The sequence below is a fragment of the Corticium candelabrum genome, chromosome 17, assembly GCF_963422355.1.
Source record: "Corticium candelabrum chromosome 17, ooCorCand1.1, whole genome shotgun sequence".
NCBI classification, from domain to species: domain Eukaryota; kingdom Metazoa; phylum Porifera; class Homoscleromorpha; order Homosclerophorida; family Plakinidae; genus Corticium; species Corticium candelabrum.
This window is the reverse complement of record NC_085101.1, coordinates 72,296-91,827: the sequence shown is the minus strand read 5'-3', so window position 1 is coordinate 91,827 and position 19,532 is coordinate 72,296. Positions and strand designations below refer to the sequence as shown.

The 19,532-nt window shown below is 40.1% G+C and overlaps 1 protein-coding gene across 1 annotated transcript; it reads left to right on the top strand.

The window, feature by feature from the left end:
* Positions 1-212: 212 nt before the first annotated feature.
* LOC134193472 (integrin alpha-V-like) lies at positions 213-18,510 on the top strand. Its single transcript, XM_062662299.1, has 27 exons — positions 213-324; positions 912-1,004; positions 1,059-1,109; positions 1,184-1,227; positions 1,286-1,354; positions 1,407-1,459; positions 1,532-1,619; positions 1,946-2,045; positions 2,114-2,205; positions 4,655-4,751; positions 4,825-4,870; positions 4,938-5,012; positions 11,643-11,698; positions 11,757-11,920; positions 11,976-12,131; positions 12,191-12,273; positions 12,351-12,489; positions 12,548-12,637; positions 12,705-12,784; positions 16,770-16,862; positions 16,925-17,144; positions 17,202-17,258; positions 17,402-17,521; positions 17,580-17,705; positions 17,778-17,879; positions 17,943-18,068; positions 18,134-18,510. The coding sequence occupies exons 1-27, from the start codon at positions 213-215 to the stop codon at positions 18,254-18,256; spliced, it is 2,655 nt and encodes an 884-aa protein (XP_062518283.1). The 3' UTR covers positions 18,257-18,510.
* The last annotated feature ends 1,022 nt before the right edge of the window (positions 18,511-19,532 follow it).

The following is a 19,532-nucleotide window of genomic DNA, read 5'->3' as shown; positions in this document are numbered from 1 at the left end:
AAAAATTCCAAAAAAACAAAAAGCGACACAAAAGAGAAACCTGCACGTGGAATAGATTAAAGTGAATAAGGGATGTGCATGCCCAGATCCACTCTCTCGTCTTGAAATGCCTTCTATCCACTGGGGCTAGTAATAGCAACAAGTAGAAAAGCAGAACAAGATGCAGTGGCTTGCCAGAAGCACGTTTTGGTCTGTGCAACTGCCACAAAAGTATGCCACATTACCCTGCTGGAGTGCCTGATCCTTGCTGTAACTGTGAGTGCCAGCCACACCAGACTTCCAAAATTTACCGTCACATTTTACAGAACTTACAAAACAAAGACAGTAGCATATTGGCTTAATGCTCCTATAGCTGTAGATTGTCACACCACTGAGTTGCATTTGGCACTGACGTTTTTTAATTGGCGGCCAGTACTCGCCATGTCATAATGTCGTTATAAAGCTTTGTGAGCTTTATATTGAGACAAAGGCGCCACCCCCAGACTCACTCACGCTCTGCTAACATTACTGCTGTTGGTCCGCGACTGCTTATTCGTCAGGGAGTACCCTGCTTATATCGCAGCTAACCTTTATATCTAAAGGCTGTTCTACTATCCGCCACCAGTGGACGCGCCCAGTAGCAGACAGCTCTGCCTTGGGAGTACCAATAACACCATATATTATTACAACTACTAGCAACAGTTATTGTACTGGAAAGTGTGCTTTCTTTGTGGCAATAAACACTGATGTGTCTAATAATTTGCTTAGTTCAACTCAACTTTTCTTTTGGAAGTTGCATGACGTGATTGATGACATTTACTTATAACTGCATTCTTATTACAGATACTGATAATTGGACACTTGCTATGTTATTTTAAAACTTTCCTCTTACAATCATTAGTCTCTGTGTAAATCTGTAATTGTGTTTGTAGGATTTTCTAGTGTTGTCAGATCAGCATCACCTTCTGTAAACATTGAAAGCAGAAGTGGTAGGGGGTCAGGGTCTGCAAGTTTTGGCTACCTTGGTATTTGCCTTAGGCTTCTGCTTATTGTGTGGCTTAAAAACAATTGCATTGTAGGTTATTCTTCTGATATTGGTCGTTTTGGTTTAAAGACAGCAGATCAATCAGGTATGAAGTGTAAGGCTCAATGCTGATTGATTGTGTTTATTAGTTGATTAATCTGGAGACGTGTGGTTGTGTAGATGTTGTAGTAGGGGTTCCTCGTTATAATAATTACTTTGGACGGGTTTGATACTCTTTTCCCTTTGTGCATTTAACTGCTAATGAATTTTGTAACATTCTAGATTGTTGTATTTGAATACAATTTTGATTCTGCAGCTTATGTTTCTGTACTAACAAAAGATGGTGAACAGGTTAAGACTATGTTGCGATGTTATATACATTCTACTGCAGTTGTGTTGTTAGTTTGGTGCATACTTTGGCCATTCTGTTGCTGCTGTCGACTTGAATAACGATGGGTACATGTTGAATTGTTTTATTTAGTAACTGTTTGAGTAGTTGGTGTAGATGGTGTCATTTTGTACATTTAGGCTTGATGATCTTCTAGTTGGAGCACCGTTGTACTCAAATTCTCAATTTGAGCTGGGGCGTGTTTATGCATATGAAAACAGCAAGAAGGTGGAACAGCTTTATACCGTATAACTGGTTATTTCTGCGATCATGATATTTCTGCGAATTTTGCGAAGAAATCACGGAATGCGCAAATAAAATTTGCAGATATCTGGGTTTATCCTTGGAGTCCTAGCAACTCACTGTTTGGACTCATGTACACATGTACATACCAGTAAGTGTCTTTCTGGTTAGCATGCAGAAATTTAATTTGCAGTAATTAAAACTTTTGTCTAAATTCGCAAATCGCAGACATTTAAGACCACTGAAATAACTGGTTATACGGTATCTAGCTTGTAGTTTCTGAATGTATTGTTGTATAATTGAAATTTAAGAATCTGTTATTAAATCGAGTACTGACTGGCAATATTGCTGGTGGTCGGTTTGGCCATGCCATTAGTAAAGCTGGAGACATAAATGGAGATCGTTTTGATGGTTAGATTGTTAGACAGACAGGGTGAAACTATAATCTCTATAATCTGGTGATTTATTAATGTTTACAGATGTTGTCATCAGTGCACCTTATGGCAGTAATGGAGGTGTGATTTATGTTTATCTTGGATCAGTTGGTGGAATCATAGAGCCAGCTTCTCAGGTGGAGAAATTTTGTATTGCTATTACTTAAACTCTACAGAGACATAAGTTGCTGTTTGAGGTAATTAGACTAGCTAGGTCCAAGAGAAATTGCAATGAACTGAATTGCTTTTAATTAATTAATTAATTAATTAGTGTGTGTAGATTGTGTAGAAGTATTGAATGAATGAATGAATGAATGAATGAATTTATTATTGTCACACATAGTGCAGTTTCTACTTGGGGCTCATACACAAGCACACATATACACACTACACGTAAAACTATATATGACATACACAGACCAATGCAACAATCTATCTTACACTCTATATTTGTACTACTCCATTTCCCGAGTTAGTTTGTTCGTTGACCTTGGTGCTTTCTTCGAGAAGCTGACTTTTGATTCACGCATTTTCTCTGCTCCTTCTTGAAATCAATCTGGAAATATGTTCCTTAAAGAGTTTTGATACTTCATTTTCACGCTTGTACATATGCCCTTTCGATACGGTCTATTTACTGTTGTACATACCACCAATTTCTCGACGTCCCATAAGTGATTTCCAAAAGCTAATATTGGATACAATTGAGTATCCACTATTTTTGTCCAGATTTTGTCACTTTTGCAGACTCCACCAAGTCAAGCCAGAACAGAGTTGACTGCTCCATGACACTTCTAATCTCTCATATTTATTAGAGCAGATGAAGGCAAAGTTAATTAGTTTAAGGTCTGGACAGGATGTTTGTTGTATGATTCATCATGTTTTGGAGCTGTTGCCACTGTTCTTTATGCAAGAAGCCAGGAATTTGGGTGATTTCTTTGATTTGATGATTAGGTGGTTTCTTTATTCAATATGTCCAAATTACACTTTTTGGGTACATGAAATTTTATTCATTATGGTTACTCAGTTGTTTACACCTCATTTGCATTAGGGCTGCACTTGAATTAGTGTAGTTTCCAAAATTAATTGTGTCAATTCAGGCTGAGCATGCTGAGCTGTACCAAATCATATTAACCTGTCTGAGTTACTCTCACTAGGCCAGACATGTCAGTGCTATGCCTGTCAAGATGAAGGCTGTACATACTTATTCTCTAAAATTGCATGAACTGAGCATATAACGCTATGATGTTTTTCCAAGTGTTTCTAAGACGCAATTTATGTGACTGTTGTAAAGCCAAAGAGGAGAACACTTGACCTGCTTGTTTTCAGCCATCCACATACTTCTCTATTTACTAGTTATTGTATGGGCATGTCGAGGATATCGTTGTTATTACCCGAGGGGAGTGGCAGCTAATTCCGAGATAATTACAGAGGTGAATCCGAGGTATTTATCGAGGTATTAGCTGCCACTCTCCCGAGGCGTAAATAACAATGATATCCGAGACTAGCCCATACGATAAGTGATTTGTATCATGCAAGGCCATGGATGGTTTGAATTCTCGTTCATTTTGAGCGTTCAAAGTAGAGTAAATCTTACTTCTTATTTGGCGTTCAACGGTGACGGTTGACTCAACCTAAGTCTAAGTGCATTTACCGCTTAGTAGCTCATTAGAGGCATATCAAATCATCTGCGTGTTACTGAAACCAGCTGTGTTGTGCTGTTGATCATAACAACGGAAGGGTATACGCGTTTCCCTTGGCAGCGGGAGGGTATCAGTGCATTCCAGGGTACAAATTGTTTTTACCCGCTGTATCGACCAATTAGGGTTGTCAAAAACCACGTGACATGATACAAACTGTGTTAGGGTGAGCAGTACATGCATGTGTATGCATCTATCTGTACCTGCATGGTACAAAACTGCACTCAATAACTGAGGTGGCCTGCGTATCAAACTGTGCTGTGTAAACAGGAGCTGGTTTGTTTCTCTGGCACGGCTGCATAAGGTCAGCTGACTACATGTGCTTGTGTGAACAGGGATAGAGTTTATGAAAGGCATACAGACATCATTGCAAATTCAAGTGCTGATTTGTTGATTCTAGAAGGAGGACATATACTAAAACATTTGTAGGTATCGATGATGGAATGGAAATGCACTTTAACGTTTCATGAGTGATTTTGTATTATTATACAACAGCATTGATCACCTAGAATGAATTGGTCTTGTAATTTGATTTAATTTGTGAGAATTGATTGCAAGCATGCCGTTTAGATGTGACCAGATTACATCATTTGGGCTGCTACAGGTTCTAATTCATTTGGACAGGTAGACAGCAGTTAATATAGATTGTTTAGTATTATTGTAACATTTCTAGACTTGTTTTGATAAAGCCAGACTTGGAAACTGATTTCTTTCTTTCCTTAAACTTGCAAGACAATTGTGGCCGTGCATATACCTGTATTGCATTTAGTTTAACAGTTTGTTACCTTTGGGAAGTACATGTATGTAACTTTTATTAGCAATCTGTGATTGTTATGAGCTACTGCAATAATTGTTCTTGTAAGCATTAGGTAATGTTAGGCTGTTGCAGATTATTGAAGCAAGTGATGTTAACTATCAGCCAAAACTGGTAGGATTTGGAGTGTCTCTATCTGGAAGCATGGATATGGATGATAACAACTACCCAGGTTGGGAGTTTTGGTCTTGTATATAGCGCATAAAGTATAACAGTAGTACTGGCTTGTGCACGTTTCTGTTTAGATGTTCTGGTGGGAGCGGTGTCATCAGAGAGGGTGGTTTTACTAAGGTTTCTTTGACATGTGGTTATGAAAGATACAGTTACAGTTCTATGTTATTTGTGTTCGTTAATACAGATCAAAACCTATAGCTGAGGCTCTGAGCACACTAGAGTTCAAACCTCAGTTTGTGAATTATCCCAACAGTACAGAGTAAGCAATGTATAATTGATTAATTACAGTAACTGATTTGCTATCTCTGATTACACACGGTTCTGCAGGTACAATAACTGAGGGAATAGAAACTATTCTATGTTCTAAATTCAGATCAGTTCAGCAATCATTAATTGTCTTTGTAGAGATTATATATTATGTGTATCTGTATTCTTTGGACATGCAAGCACATTGAGTTACTCCTCTCTGAATGTTTGCCATTTGTTACATTGAGGTACATTAATAAGTTTTAAGTTTTAAAATATAGTTTTTAAAATAAATTCAATGAAGTAGCTTGGCGTAGAGTAGACATATTGTTCCACGATTGAGCTCTTCTACAAGAAAAACTCTTCAAACATTTTCGAGGTTTTGTAAATAACAATTGTTCTCATATCTGTGACTTTGAACTCCCACAGCTCTATTACATCTTTAAATGCTTAGAAGTGGGCGAGGTGCTATTTTCTTCATGATCTTGAAAGCAAGTTTGCTTCCTTGATAGAGACTTGCCTGTAAATGCCTCCAATGCAAATCCTCAAGAAAGCGCATAACATGAGATCCAAACGTAGCGTCAAAAATCAAATTGTTCCTCTAAGTTCTATTATTCTTCCAAATTTCATCAAGATTTATTGTTAAATTTTTGAAACATTCTGCTTACAAACAAACGAACAAACGAATGTTAATGAAAACATAATTTTCTTGGTGGAGGTAACTAGAAGTGTGCGAACACATAATGACCCTGTACACTGTCGTTTACACAATGTGCAGCAGTCTACTATCCAAACTTGGGGCTCCGTTCGAAAGAAGAGCCACGGTTACTGATTAAAAGCTTGCACACATGTCTCACTTTGTTTATTTAGAAGACAAGGCTGTAATGTGTCTACCAGCTACCAAGAATCACATGCAGTTGCACGTGTAGCCTTATATACCAATGCAAAGCTGAAAATTTGTCCAATTACAGAATACTCACTGTTTTCTCACCTCCAGGGCCCTTATCAGCACCAGTAAGTTTTTGGAGCTCGTATTTTTTGCATTTCCAATGTTTTGAGCATAAAATGTTACTAGTATGGTGCTATTCTCTGGTTTCTCATATAATCCAAAAGTAGCACCAGACACTGAGTCAGACAAACAGACAGAGAGAGACAGACTCCAGGTGAGATTTAAATTTTTACGTCTGTTCCTTTTGCTGTTTTTCTCTGTCACCCAATGTCTTGTTCTGAATTTTGTCCATATCAGTCCTGCAAAGTGCCTGGCACCACGCAGCGCATTCTTTGCCATATTCGGCAAGTTCCTAATCCTAATCTCCTTCTGGCTGATTTCATCGTTTGCTTACGTATTCATCTATGTTCTTTCTCCAGGAACTGGTTTTCGAAACTGGGTTAACATTCGTCTCAATGCAGATCTTGGCACCAATGGTCTAGTCAAGAACAGAGGGAGTGTGTTTCTTTCACACCTTACTGGGTATTGTGGAAGCCAACGTCTCTTCCTAAGCTTCTTTCGCTGGTACTCCACCCACACCCGTTTCATTAACAACGATCCTGTACTCCGCACTTTCTCAGAAGATGAGTCTGGACACGGAAACTACTGTGTGGAAGTACATTCAGGATCTGACTGTAGAAGACATTCTGAAAGTTGCACCTCCCAGAGCAGACCTCTGAACTCTCACAATTTGGGCCCAATTCTCACGATTGCCAGTCCTTTGTCCCAACAAGCGGACCGTGAGACACTCTGACAGTAATTTTGTGTAGCGCCGTCTTTCCGGACATAACGGATTCTTTGAACTAGAATCTCCTAGACAGCTCTGCTTGCTTGTATCTGGGGTATCCAGGCGGGGTAGCTAACTGCAGTAAAAGTAACGTTTGGAAGTTCGAGGCAAAGCCTTGGAGTGTGCACAGAAAACCTATATAACATGTATAGGCTGTTAACCACGCCTATTTTGGACACGTTTAATAAGGCGTGGTAATTTCCAAATGACATTTTCACAATTTGGTGCGAAGAAAAGTTGAGAGGTCTGCCATAGTTGTCCAAACTATCCATCCTACAGTCAAAGCATGTTTTCAAGATTGCTGTGTCGTATCACTTGGAAAGATTCGTGATAATCCCTCTGATGAGTTGGCATGGAAACTCCTGTTTCTACTGCCTCGCATGCTCCTCACTCCTTGGCGAGGGGAGGAAAACATGGTTTACGTGACGTGAAGGCTGCTTACCACCAGCTTTTCAGCTGGAATTGGTCGGACCTTATTTGCCTGCAAGCCTCGCTTCTCGGGAAGTCACCCACCACTGGGGATAATGCAAGAAAAGCGGCTGCTGTGAGGCTAGTGAGATGTGGAGAGTTGTCACGTGCGTCTAGAATTCTAACCAGTAACGGTTTGGCTCCGTCCACTGATGATATGGGCAAGGAAGTTGATCTCCAAACACCCTCCTAGATCTTCAGCGCTTCCCCCTCCACCCAATGTTAGTTGTGAGTCGATCACCTTGTCTAGGTCGTTGCTTTTTCGATTTGATCAGTACAGCTCCACGTGGATCTGGTGCTGGTTGTAGTGCTTGGTGTTTCAAGCATTTTAAAATTCTACTGGAATATGAGGATACTGCGGATGGTCTTTTCTTTGCCTGTTCGGCTTTTGCTAAGGGTATGTTGCCCGATGTGGATGCCACTCTCTTTCTTCTTTAAAGGAGCACTTCACCAATTGACGCACGCGCATTAGCTAATCATTTCTGGTCTTTTTTCAAGTTGGGAAGTTGGCGCTATCGCAGAGCAAACTTGATAGCTGAACATTATGATAACGCAAATTAACAACGCGATGGTTTGGCTGTAGAATGAAGGCACTTTGTGTCACGTGCTTATGTGCTGTGTCACACATTTCCGTGTGTTTTTCGCAGCATGCAAGCCCTTTTGTATTGTAGTATGGCCTTCATTCGTAGGAAGAAACACGGAGGAAAGTGCAAAAGACCGAGCGATTGCAAGTCGTTCAAGACGATCATGTGGAGTCTACAACGTACAAACGACTGAGTTGCTTATGAACTGTAACTTGTTCTCTTTCACTGTTAGAGTCGCCTGAAGCGTCTAGACCCGTCTCTTGTGTGCTCTCATAGTTGGCCTTGGTAAGCAAGACCAAACAATTCGCCACGCAACACAGCAAGCTTTTGGTTTGCAGCCCAAGGCCTTACTTACGTTAACGTCTACTGCGCGTGCGTCAATGGGTGAAGTGCTCCTTTAAGACTGATTGCTTTATCCAAGCCAAATGGTGATGTGAGACCCATTGACATCGGGGAATCTATTTGCCGACTTACATTTAGGAGTATTTGTTCACAAAAAAGGAAGAGTGTACTGAAGTGGATAGGTTTGAAATCAGGTGCTAAGAACGCGTTTTATTTTGTCAGCAGAGACCAGATCATGGAACAAGTTTCTCTTACCTTTCCTGACTTGTACAACCATGTGATTCAAATGTATGGCAAACCCAGCTCCCTTGTAGGGTTCCTCTATGGTAATAATTCTGTCTGAGGAGGGAGTTCATCAAGGAGATCCTCTAGGTCCTGTTCTTTTTGCCATGGCCATTCATCCAGTCTTAACTAATATTCAGAAATCTCACTCTCAAGTTTGCTTACTAGCCTACCTGAATGATGTAATTTTGCTGGGAGAGGCAAGATCTGTTTTGGCTGCATTTCATGACTTGAAAGAGACCTACTCAGCCATCAATCTGGTCATAGCAGACAAAAAGTGTGAGATGTTCTCTCCATAGTCCATCGACTGCTGTTGATGGGTTTGATGAAATTCCTGTCTTGTGAGGGTGCACTTTTCCTTGGTTCTCCAATTGGTTCAATGTCATTCGTTACGTCCTCTTATGCCACCATAGCCCAGTCAAAGCTTTCACTGTGCGATCAGCTTACCAAATTGGATGATTTTCAAAGTGCAATGCTGTTATTATGATGCTGTTACGTCCCCAACCTTAACCATTTGGCCTGGACAGCCCATCCTGATGTGCTTGTTTGTGCTTTTACAATCCATGACTCTAGGACAAAGGAAACCTTTTCTTACCTCTTAGGTTATGACATGGTTGATGACAGGATTTGGCATCAGACTTCGTTACCCATCAGGGTGGGCGGTTTCGGAATGATTCCTTTGCTGTCAGTGAGACAACCAGCTTTTGTTGCATCCTGGGCCAACTCTTTACAGAGCTGCCATTCCTATTCCCTGTTTTGCGATCTATCATGGACAGTCTCTTGAGCTCTTCGACCTCTATAATCAGTGAGGCCATAGCATGGTCTGTCCCTCCAGGAAAGCATATCTCCTGACTACCTGCCATGTGCTGGGAAAGTTCAACAAAGGCTATCTTCTGTCACTGCTTCTTCCAACGCTCAGTATCTACTCGAAAATGCCCCCACTGCCAGAGATGCGGGCTGCGTATGCTCAGCAACAGGTAAGGGCGCTGGGGCTTTGCTTAACGCTATCCCTACATCGGAAGTGTTCGCACTCAATTCTTGCGAATTTTGCTTGGCATCCTTCCTTCATTTGGGTTTGCCCATAGCCCTCTCTAGCTGGACAACAACCTGCAATTGTGGAGCTCTTATAGATGACAGTGGATACCATTTGCTGATCTGTTAGAATGGGTGGTGGGCCGGTATGGTCTCACGAGTCAATTTTGGCTGTCTTGTCAGATTGTTTTCATGGGCTGCATATCCACTATTGCAGGGAGCCGAGGAGTCGTTATACAACTACAGACAACAGACTGGACATTGTATTTTTTACGCAGACATTGGAAACAACATTGACCTAGATATCTCCCTTGCCCACCCATGGAGTAGTGACATCTTTCCATTATCTGCTGGTGTTAGTGGTGCCGCTGCAGAGAGGAGAGCAGACAGGAACAAAGAGAAATACAGAAAACAGCAATTACCAGGTGGCATAATTGCCACTGTAACTCTACTGGTAATGGAGCATTTTGGAGCTTGGGTGATCAATGGGTGGAAACTCTGTGCAAGTTATCAAAGAAGTCATCAGACAAAGTGGGACAACCAAACGCTGCGGACTTTATCGACTTCTCGTTCAAACACTTTTCTGTTCAGCTTCAGAAGTGTAATGCTAGAGTCATCTCTAAGAAGCTATCTCTGCTGTCTGAAGGAAACAGACGTGACTGACCTCTTTGCCACCCAGTACTTCAGCCACTAGCTGGTACTGGGTGCTTTTCTTGTACACTGTAGCTTTTAAGTGTAGTCCTCACTTTGTTTTACACGAGTTTTGATTTTAGCTTAGTTTAGTTGATGAACACCTCTATTAGTTGGACAGTACATAGTACCCTGCATTGCGAAATGTATCATAGATGAAAGTTCAAGTATGTGTGACAGGCAGACAGACAGACAACCAGTGTGAATGCTGCTCTTACCTGGATGGCTTGGGGTACCATCTCATGACATGTGAATGGCGTGGGGTCCAGTTTGGACCCATGAGTGTATTTCAAATGTATGGTCTTACTGCAGCACAGACGAGCCACGACATTGTACATAACATTTGACAATCGCCCAGACATCACAGTTTTTGATTTCAGTTCAAGGTCAAACACAGATCTGGATGTGTCATTGACTCACCCATGGAGCATTGAAGTTGTATTCTCTTCAGCGTCAACAGAAGGTGTGGCAGCATTGTGAAGAGAACAAACAAGAGCAGAGAAGTACCGTAAATAACGTCTCCCAGGTGAAGAAGCAATCAGATTAGTGCTTTTGGAACATTTTGGACGTGGGGGCAACAAGCAGAAAAGTTTTACATCAGCTCTCTCTAAGGTCTACAGACAAGTGTAGAAACAGCAACAGCTTACACTTTAAAAACATACTGGAGAGAACGTCTGCCTGTTCAGCTACAGAAATGTAACTCGAGAATGATATATAGAAAATAGAGGACTTCAAAATATATGTAATGAGTAGCTTTTACAAGTTTCCAGGCCTTTTGGTCTTGGAGTAGATAATGATGAAAGTAGCTTGGACATTAATTAATGAACAATTGTAGAGGTTTGTAATAGTCATCATGTACTCTAAATTGTGATTTATCAAAGACAGGCAGACAGACAGTTACTGCAGTTATTTGCAGAATTATATCATAGCTTAATAGAATAAATGCTTTTTGACAGATGGACAGACGGACAGACAGACAGACAGACAGACAGACACGCAGACACGTAGACAGAGCACTCTACCTTATGCTGTGCACGTGCACATAAGCTAAAAGTGTAAATTCAAGTGTTACTTGGACTGTAGTCGATTAAACTTGGACGTCTTTGATGATTTCACATCTTTGTAAGTTACATAAGCTTGAATTAAGATCTTCTTTACTTTGATTGTTTAATATCTCTGGGGCTGGGGCGCATTTTGGTGATACATAAATTAATGACTTAATGATTGAGTAGTATAACAGAAGTATGAACGTCTAACATTTATTCTTTCAGTAGTGTGTGGCAGTTACAATGCTGTCTGTTGCATATACCTATGCAATGGGCAGATGGTAGACTCGTGACCAGTCTTGCCGTACTTTCGTGGTTGAGGATTAAACATCCGGGAATGACGAAAGCGCAGCGAGGTGGTCACGAGTCTAGGCAGATGGGCTAGAACAAGCATCCGGTATGTATTGTTACATCTTTTTTACAGATTGGTTGCTGAAGCATGTATTCGATATGATGGTATTAGTCTTCCCACCCAGCTTGGTATTTGATGGGATTATGCAGTAGTTTGCCTTGTTGACATATATGATTGTATGTTTAGATTTCAGTTACTCATTGTCTGTAGAGCAACAACGAGTACAAGCTGGTCTGAGTTCTCGTGCTCAATTTATGTTTGTGAGTAATCCAGAAAGTTCTATCCAGTTTGGCAATATCACTGCCTATTTGGAGACATACAGTTGTGTGAACTTCACACTGCAACTCATAGTCAGTATTTGTGAAATAGACTTTTTCTTTGTGACCAGCTTAGGTGTTTTTGCAGGACAATATCAGGGACTTGATAAGTCCACTGTTTGCTAAATTTGATTTTCAACTTGTGTCTGATGAGACAAAACCACCATCTACGGGTAATCCAGATATTTCACGACCTTTAGTTCCTGTGTTAAAAGGACAGATGCAGCAATCTAAGAGTGCACAAGTAGACTGTTAAGTGCTTTATTAAGGATTTCTGACTATGATGGCACTGATTTTCTTTAGGCCTACTTGCTCCAAGATTGTGGAGATGATGTAATTTGTATTCCAGATCTACAAGTGACAGCTCTGGCAGTTAAGTTGCCTAGGTGAGTGAAAATTTAGCATGCAGCTAGTTGCGTTGTGTTGTTTTATGCGTCTTAATTACACGACTGTACTGTTGAAGGGATGAGACTGAAATTATTCTTGGTGAAGTTTCAGAAGTTTTTGTTAGTGTTTCTGTGAGAAATGGTGGAGAGAATGCTTATCTTGCTCAGCTGATTGCAGTGTTTCAGGAATCTGTTATATTCAATCAAGTTGTTGATGTTAGTTGGTCGTTTTAATACATTATTGAAGTTCTCTTAAAGCCAGTTTGTGTAACAGAACACTTTTATTACATGCGTTGCTCAAAGGAACGTTGGTGCAACTGTGGTAACCTGTGACCTGGGAAATCCATTACGATCTGGATCAACTGTGAGTTAGCTATAGACTTTGTTTAGTCGCTACTGTCATCTGAACAGGAACTATTACGTTTTCATAGGTTAAGTTTGGTATGACATTAAACGTCCAACAACTGTCAACTCCAGGAGAAATGTTCACTGTATCTGTCCAAGCAAAAAGGTTGAGTGGCATTTTGTTGTGATCACATTAGTACTTGTTGGTCTGCTTTAAAGTCTTAGTAATTTAAGAATAAGAATTAGTGCTTTTGTATTTACGAATGAAGTTGCATGGATGTAACTTATTGCACAGAAAGCAAGGATTAGAATTTTAGAAACAATTTTATTGCACGTGTTTGCCAAAATGTACAGTTTTTCTGTGATCAAGATGTGTTAATTCATGCAATATCACTAGATTATCATTATTACACATTATAACTCAATTAGAATTAGAATGCTATTCTTATTAGAGTAACTGGTGATGTGACCAAGCATTTTGAACAGCAAGACATTGCTTCATGCTATGTATTGAAAGCAACAATTAATGATTATGTCGGAGAACTAGCTAGAGCATATAGTCAAAGGAATTAAAGGCTACAATGACAAACTTTTGATGAAGTTTAAGTCAACTCTGCTAAGTATAAGAAAGAACATTGGGACATATACTTATGTTGGCTTTGTATAATTAACAGCAGGGTGTTTTCTCTACTGAGTCTGAGTAGTTTATAGTTGAATCCTAACTGCAGTAGGTCTTGAGTGTATTTGTGTTTTTGCTGCTGCTGCTATACACAGTCACTGTGGGAGTGTTTTCCGTTCTCTGTTATCTTTCCTTGCCATTCATGCATGTAATGATACTAGAATTTATCCATTAGCTTTATATATACGTTATATATACGTTTATTGCTGTATCTTTGTATATTCAGTTGGTGTTCTGGTCCTTCTATACGGTCTCTGTTTATTTACTATCCATAATGGTTTCTGCATGGTTTTGGGCTTTGTCTCAGTTGATTGTGTATGTTGTATAATACATGCGGTCTCTCTATCATTCTTACTATATGTTATAACAATAGGTGACTGAAGATGTTTTCACATATATACAACGTTTTAATCCCAAGAAAGACCAATGAGATTTCTGTGGCCTGTGGTTTGGGCAATTGATTTTACTTAGTATACGTTTGAAAGGGGAAATGCTCCATAACAATGTGCCACTCTATCAATAAGCACATATACTGTTTATTGGATCTGACACGTTTGCTCTTTTTTATCATTTGGAGAACGGAATTAGTCGCTTACAGAAACTTTGCTGCTTACTTGCTGTGATCAATCGCATGATGTGTCAGTTTGTGACCTGGACACATTCTGGCACTTTAATTTAAAGCAATTATACTGTTTCTATAATAGAGTGTACATAACAAGATTGACATTTAGTGTCCCTTTATATCTATCTTTCTGAATGCAAGTTTTCTCAGACTTCTGGTGGATTGGCATCGTTGGTGACATTTATCAACAAGAAGATATGCATCAACTAGAGTTGACTGCATCAATGAATATGTTTGTATTGGGTGCTTTGAAGTCCAACCTATCAGTCTTGAAATTCTTCAGAGCAGTTGTAGAGTGTGAGGATTGGTATGTTTTATTTAGTTAGATACAAATGCAAGCGGCTAGTTACCAACACCAGTAGCACACAGTCAAACGCAACTCTCCTAGCTTCACATGCACAAACATCTACTCTTTCCTAACGAAAGTCACAAAATTTATCCCTTCAACTATACTCGTCTCTATATCTCAATGGCTTTCTGTGTTCTCTTGATATCATGGCTCTTGCTAGTTCTTATAAGGTGGCTGTTCTTGACTGCATGGGCTCGAAGGTCTTACGGTGATACACCGTCTTTAGCATCATTGCCTTGGAATTTCTCTCTTGTCCACATCTGAGAGACCCCGGAATCTCCTTATTGAGCATCTATTTTTCTCTCAAAGAGATTTATGTCTGTGAAGAAAATGATGAGGATGTTGATTCTGACTGGAGCTAATTACTTCATCACGTGAGAGGTATGCTTTGTTTCCCAGGTGGTTTTAGGTGAATGCTCTTTAGCTTAAATTGAAGGGGGTCTCTACTCATGTGCCTAGACAGGAAGCAGCTATTATTAATGTGAGAAAGGACCAAATGACAATTCATATTTAGCCAATTATTATCGCCTTGGCACTATATCCAGGAGTTTCAGGCCATGCTGACGTATCCCTGGGTGGTTGGCCAAGAGCATGCAATCTCGGGACTGGACTGATGATATGTTTGGCTGGCTGTCTGTCTGTTTGTCTGTCAAATCTTTATATTTTATACATATGAACTATTACAAGCTATAGATACAAAAGTCCATTATATATCAATTAGACCCACACGGGTCTGTAAAAAATTATCAACTTAGGTTGCATGCAATTGGACACTATATATGTCACTAATGTCATTTTCTTTGCTTCATGAGCGGTTCATCTTCTGGATGAGAACCTTTGCGTTGCACCTTTGGAGAGTTACAGCGAATCTTCTTCTCCAGTAGCACTTGAAATCTTGGTCACTGTTACCAAGGTCGATGTTTTTACTTAGTTGAGATAATTGAGACAGGAATGATTGTGCTTGTCTCCCCCAACGACCGAAGTGTTCCATAACTAGAGGCACGAAGTTGAGGCATAATCCACCTGGCAGACCTTTGACTGGTATTTCTTGACTTTCCTCTCTTCCCTTCTTACCGCTGCTGCCTCGTCTTCTCAGGCTGCTCTTGACAAGATATCGGCACACCATGGGTGGGTCAAAGACACATCTAGTTCGACGTCTGTTCCGGTTACTGGATCCATGATCGCTATGTCAGGTCGATTCTCGCAATCACAGTACCTTTCTCTGGGCTCTTTCTTGTGGTTTATGTGTAACTGGCTCAAACATTCGGACCAAACACCTACAATGGTATTATGGGTCCAGACAGGACCTCCTCCAGTTTTAATGCAAACCTTTGTGAGTTCGGGTCTGTCTGTCTGTCTGTCTGTCAATCACATATATTTGAACTTTTATCTATGATACATTTTGCAATGCAGGGTACTATGTCCTGTCCAACTACTAGTAGTGTTCATCAACTAAACTAAGCTAAAATTGAAACTCGTGTAAAACAAAATGAGGACTACATCAAGCCCACACGTTCCCATGCAAGTTTTATGCAGCCAGCCCTTCCCCCTTTTCAACTTTTGTTGGTGGGTAGAAACAAGACATGAAGAGCTGAAATACCGCAGTGTCCCCATCAGTAATTATCCAAGTCACCTGACTTCTACATAAACGACCACTTAGCTCATCGCAGTATTCACTGAAACAGCAACACAACAACATCAAAGCAACTGTACCGGACCCTCTTCCCGCCAACAGAAGTTGAATGGGGAAGGGCTTGCTGCACAAGATTATACCTGTGCTGCATGATGTCTGCCAAGCCAGTGGTCTTGTCCACCCCCAGGCAATGACTAGGTTCTCATTTATACTCCTGAGTTGAGAGAGGCAATTGTGTGTGAGTTCCTTGCCTACACACAAGCAGGAGCGTAGCGTGACCTCTAGAAATGAAGGGCTAAACTTCACATGCTACGGGCCACGCCCATTTTTATGGATACGCCTACTTTTATTGACTTCTAAGACTGGAAAAAAGGTTGGTGTATATACTATATACAGCTTTGGTTCATACACGTATACAATCTGTAATTTTTTTATGACCACGCCTACAAATGATGGGCTATAGCCCGGTCTAGCCCATGTCACACACCCATGCACACACACACACACACGCACAGACACACACATACACACACACACACACACACACACACACACACACACACACACACACACACACACACACACACACACACAGAGTTGTCGTTTATATACTAGTGTTTTTGATCTTGTAATCAGTCTGAGTTGATTGTATATGTTGCAAATAGTGCTATAGTGCATTGCATCTTCTCTGTTGTTTTTGACCATGTTACAACAGCAGCGACATGCATTTAATGATTGAAGTTATTGTACCAAACTTTGTAAGAAATATGACTGCTGTTAAGACATAATTTAAAGCTGTTTGCTATCATTAAAAGACTTAATTGTTTAGTAGTCATTTCTTTCTGATGTTACATTTGAATTTTGCTAGTGAAAACTCAGAAAACAATGATACTTTGGCTGACAACTTACGAATGACATCAAGTTATCAGATTGTTGCAAAGTCATTGTTTGGAGTTGAAGGGTGAGTAACGTCTTATTGATTGATTACTGTTGTGTTATGTGACATAACACCTATGTTTGCAGTATTGCTGTACCAGATCGAGTTGCTCTTGACCTTGCAAATCCATCCGTGGAACGCAATATGTTTCCAACTACAGAGTTGGAGATTGGTTCAACTTACATCAATCACACATACTTTGTTGTTAATAGAGGCCCATCCAGAGTACCAGAGTCTGAATTGACTGTATATTGGCCTGGAAAAGCAAAGAATAATCGATATTTATTGTACATAGTTGACATAAGGGTTAGTTGAAACCAGATGTATTGCAATACTTCTTTTTGTAAATTGTTAAACCATTAGCTTGTTGGATCTGGTGTCTGTCAAACTGAAGGCCTTATCAACCCAGCCAATCTAACGGTCAGTGAAAGCGTTATGTATCATTCCACGTTTAGAACTCTTCTTGTATATTAAGGCATGTAGTAATGCGAGGTAGCTGTAATTTTTTTGTGGAGTTAGTACTCAACCTTGAACTGTACATGGATTGTAATATTTTTGTGCAGACTGTGGCACAGCTCAATGCTCATCTGAATGTAACATCAGTAGGCATTGGAGGAGAAGTGATCAGACAAGGAAGAAGTGTTGAAAAGGCCTATGGCTCAGAGCGATCTCGTCGTGCTGAGGTTTGTTCAGTATTGCATTAGAAGGGTTGAGTTACAATTAATTGTGAATTTTGTTTAGACATTTTGTACTGGGAGCTCCTATGCAGTCTGTTTCCCCGTTGTCTGCCAACTCTACAATATAGATCGTGGAGATTCAGTTCAATTGCACATTGTTTCACGACTTTATGAAAGAACTTTGATACAGGTATGTATGTATACATGAAGCAACTATACCGCTTGCCTTGTTTTATAGATGACATACGTTTGTTGCATTTAGGATGAGATGGTGGAACTGAATATTAGTTCTGAAGCAACAATTGCAACAGATGTGGCTAATCTAGAATTGTTGACATCAGCTGACATACTTACATCATATAATGTGAGCTATCATTTGTGCTAGAAAAAGTCTTGTGCTTTCTTCAAGATATTTGTTGTATTACAGCTAACAACACGACTCAATGAACATGAGCCTGTTGTAAATGACGAGTCACTTGAAGGATGGGTCATTGCTGTTGTGGTCATATTTACTGTTTTGATTTTGAGTGGTGTTGTGTGCTTGTTAGCTTTTGTACGCAAGTTGTTAGCCATTCGCTTGGCTGTACAGTTTAATTAAGTAAATGTTTCTGTATGTAGCTGGGCTTCTTTAAGCGAAAAAAGAGGGACCAGTTGGAGAAAGAAAGAGAAGAGCTGGATGGAACTGATGTATTCACTAATGCAAGTACTTTGTCTGTCCAAGAAAATGGTTCTGAAGCATAGCTTCATGTATGTGCAGGCTAGTTGGTAAACATTGGGATTGATCCATGTCAATGTAGCACTTAATGGACTTGCATATTTGTCATTCACTACGTATTGTTCCCTCCCAAGCAACTTTCTTTGTAGCCAGACTTATTATTTTTGTTAGTGATTATTTCACTGTAACTGGTGCTCTACTGCTTCTGTCTGAAATTATTCTCTAGACGGCCAATTATTTGTATTTCTATGAATGAATCAACAAGATGTTATGGTAATGTATGGTATTTTGCTAATGTGACGAGTGTGCAGTGATTTGCAGAAACATGTACTAGTTACCATACACATGTAGTGTACCTACTGCAGTTAAATGTTTCTGAATTTCCGTAAACTCCATCTGTCACACAATTGGAAGTCCATGTATTCAGACCTGTCAACTATGGAAAAGGCAAATGCGTGAGACAATTCAAATAGTTGCTTACTTTACTGTTTGCACCCGCTGTATCACAATAATATTGAGTTAACAGCCCACTAGTTGCAGCTCATGTCTGCAACAAGAAACTGGGAAAAGATGATGCATGATAATCAGTACCTTAGTACATCACTGTCTATTAAACTGTACACTGCATACTCTATGCAGTCAGTAACCCATTTACAGGGTTGTATGCTGATATCATTCCTGAAGGTTCAAACTGTCTGGATGCTTGATAGTTTGGTCTCTCATCCAAGATTGTAAGCTGTATGTAAAGTGTTCGTTTGGCTTCCTCTTGGGGTTGGGGTTATAATTGCCTCTTCCTGCCAAGCTGTCTATATCTAGTCTACGTGTGACTCAGATGTGGTAAATGTAATAATTTTCTCTGTAACGTAATTTCCCTTCTCCATTAATTCTTTCTGACTGTGTATCCAAAATATTTTCCTAGGGCATTATTAGGTATTGTATGGTATGCTAGTTGTTGATTGATCTTGATTAATTATTGATTCTCACAGAATTCTCAGCAGTTCTCACAGAAGCTAGAACAAGAGTAGAATATAAAGGTGCAAAATTCTGGGACACTGCTAACATAAATAATCATGTATGCTACCGGGTCCAAGATATGTTAACTATTGCATCATCAATTGCACACATGATGGGTCTGCACGGTCAGTGTTCTGAAAATTATTCCGAAACATCTGGTGGTTTCTGGGGTATGGGGACACACAAAAATGGACAAATGGATAAGCCCTTCGGAAAGTTCTGAAGATAGCACCCCTGCCTATTTCTAGGTAGGGACCCCGGTGCTACTCAAAGTTTTAGGCTGCACTG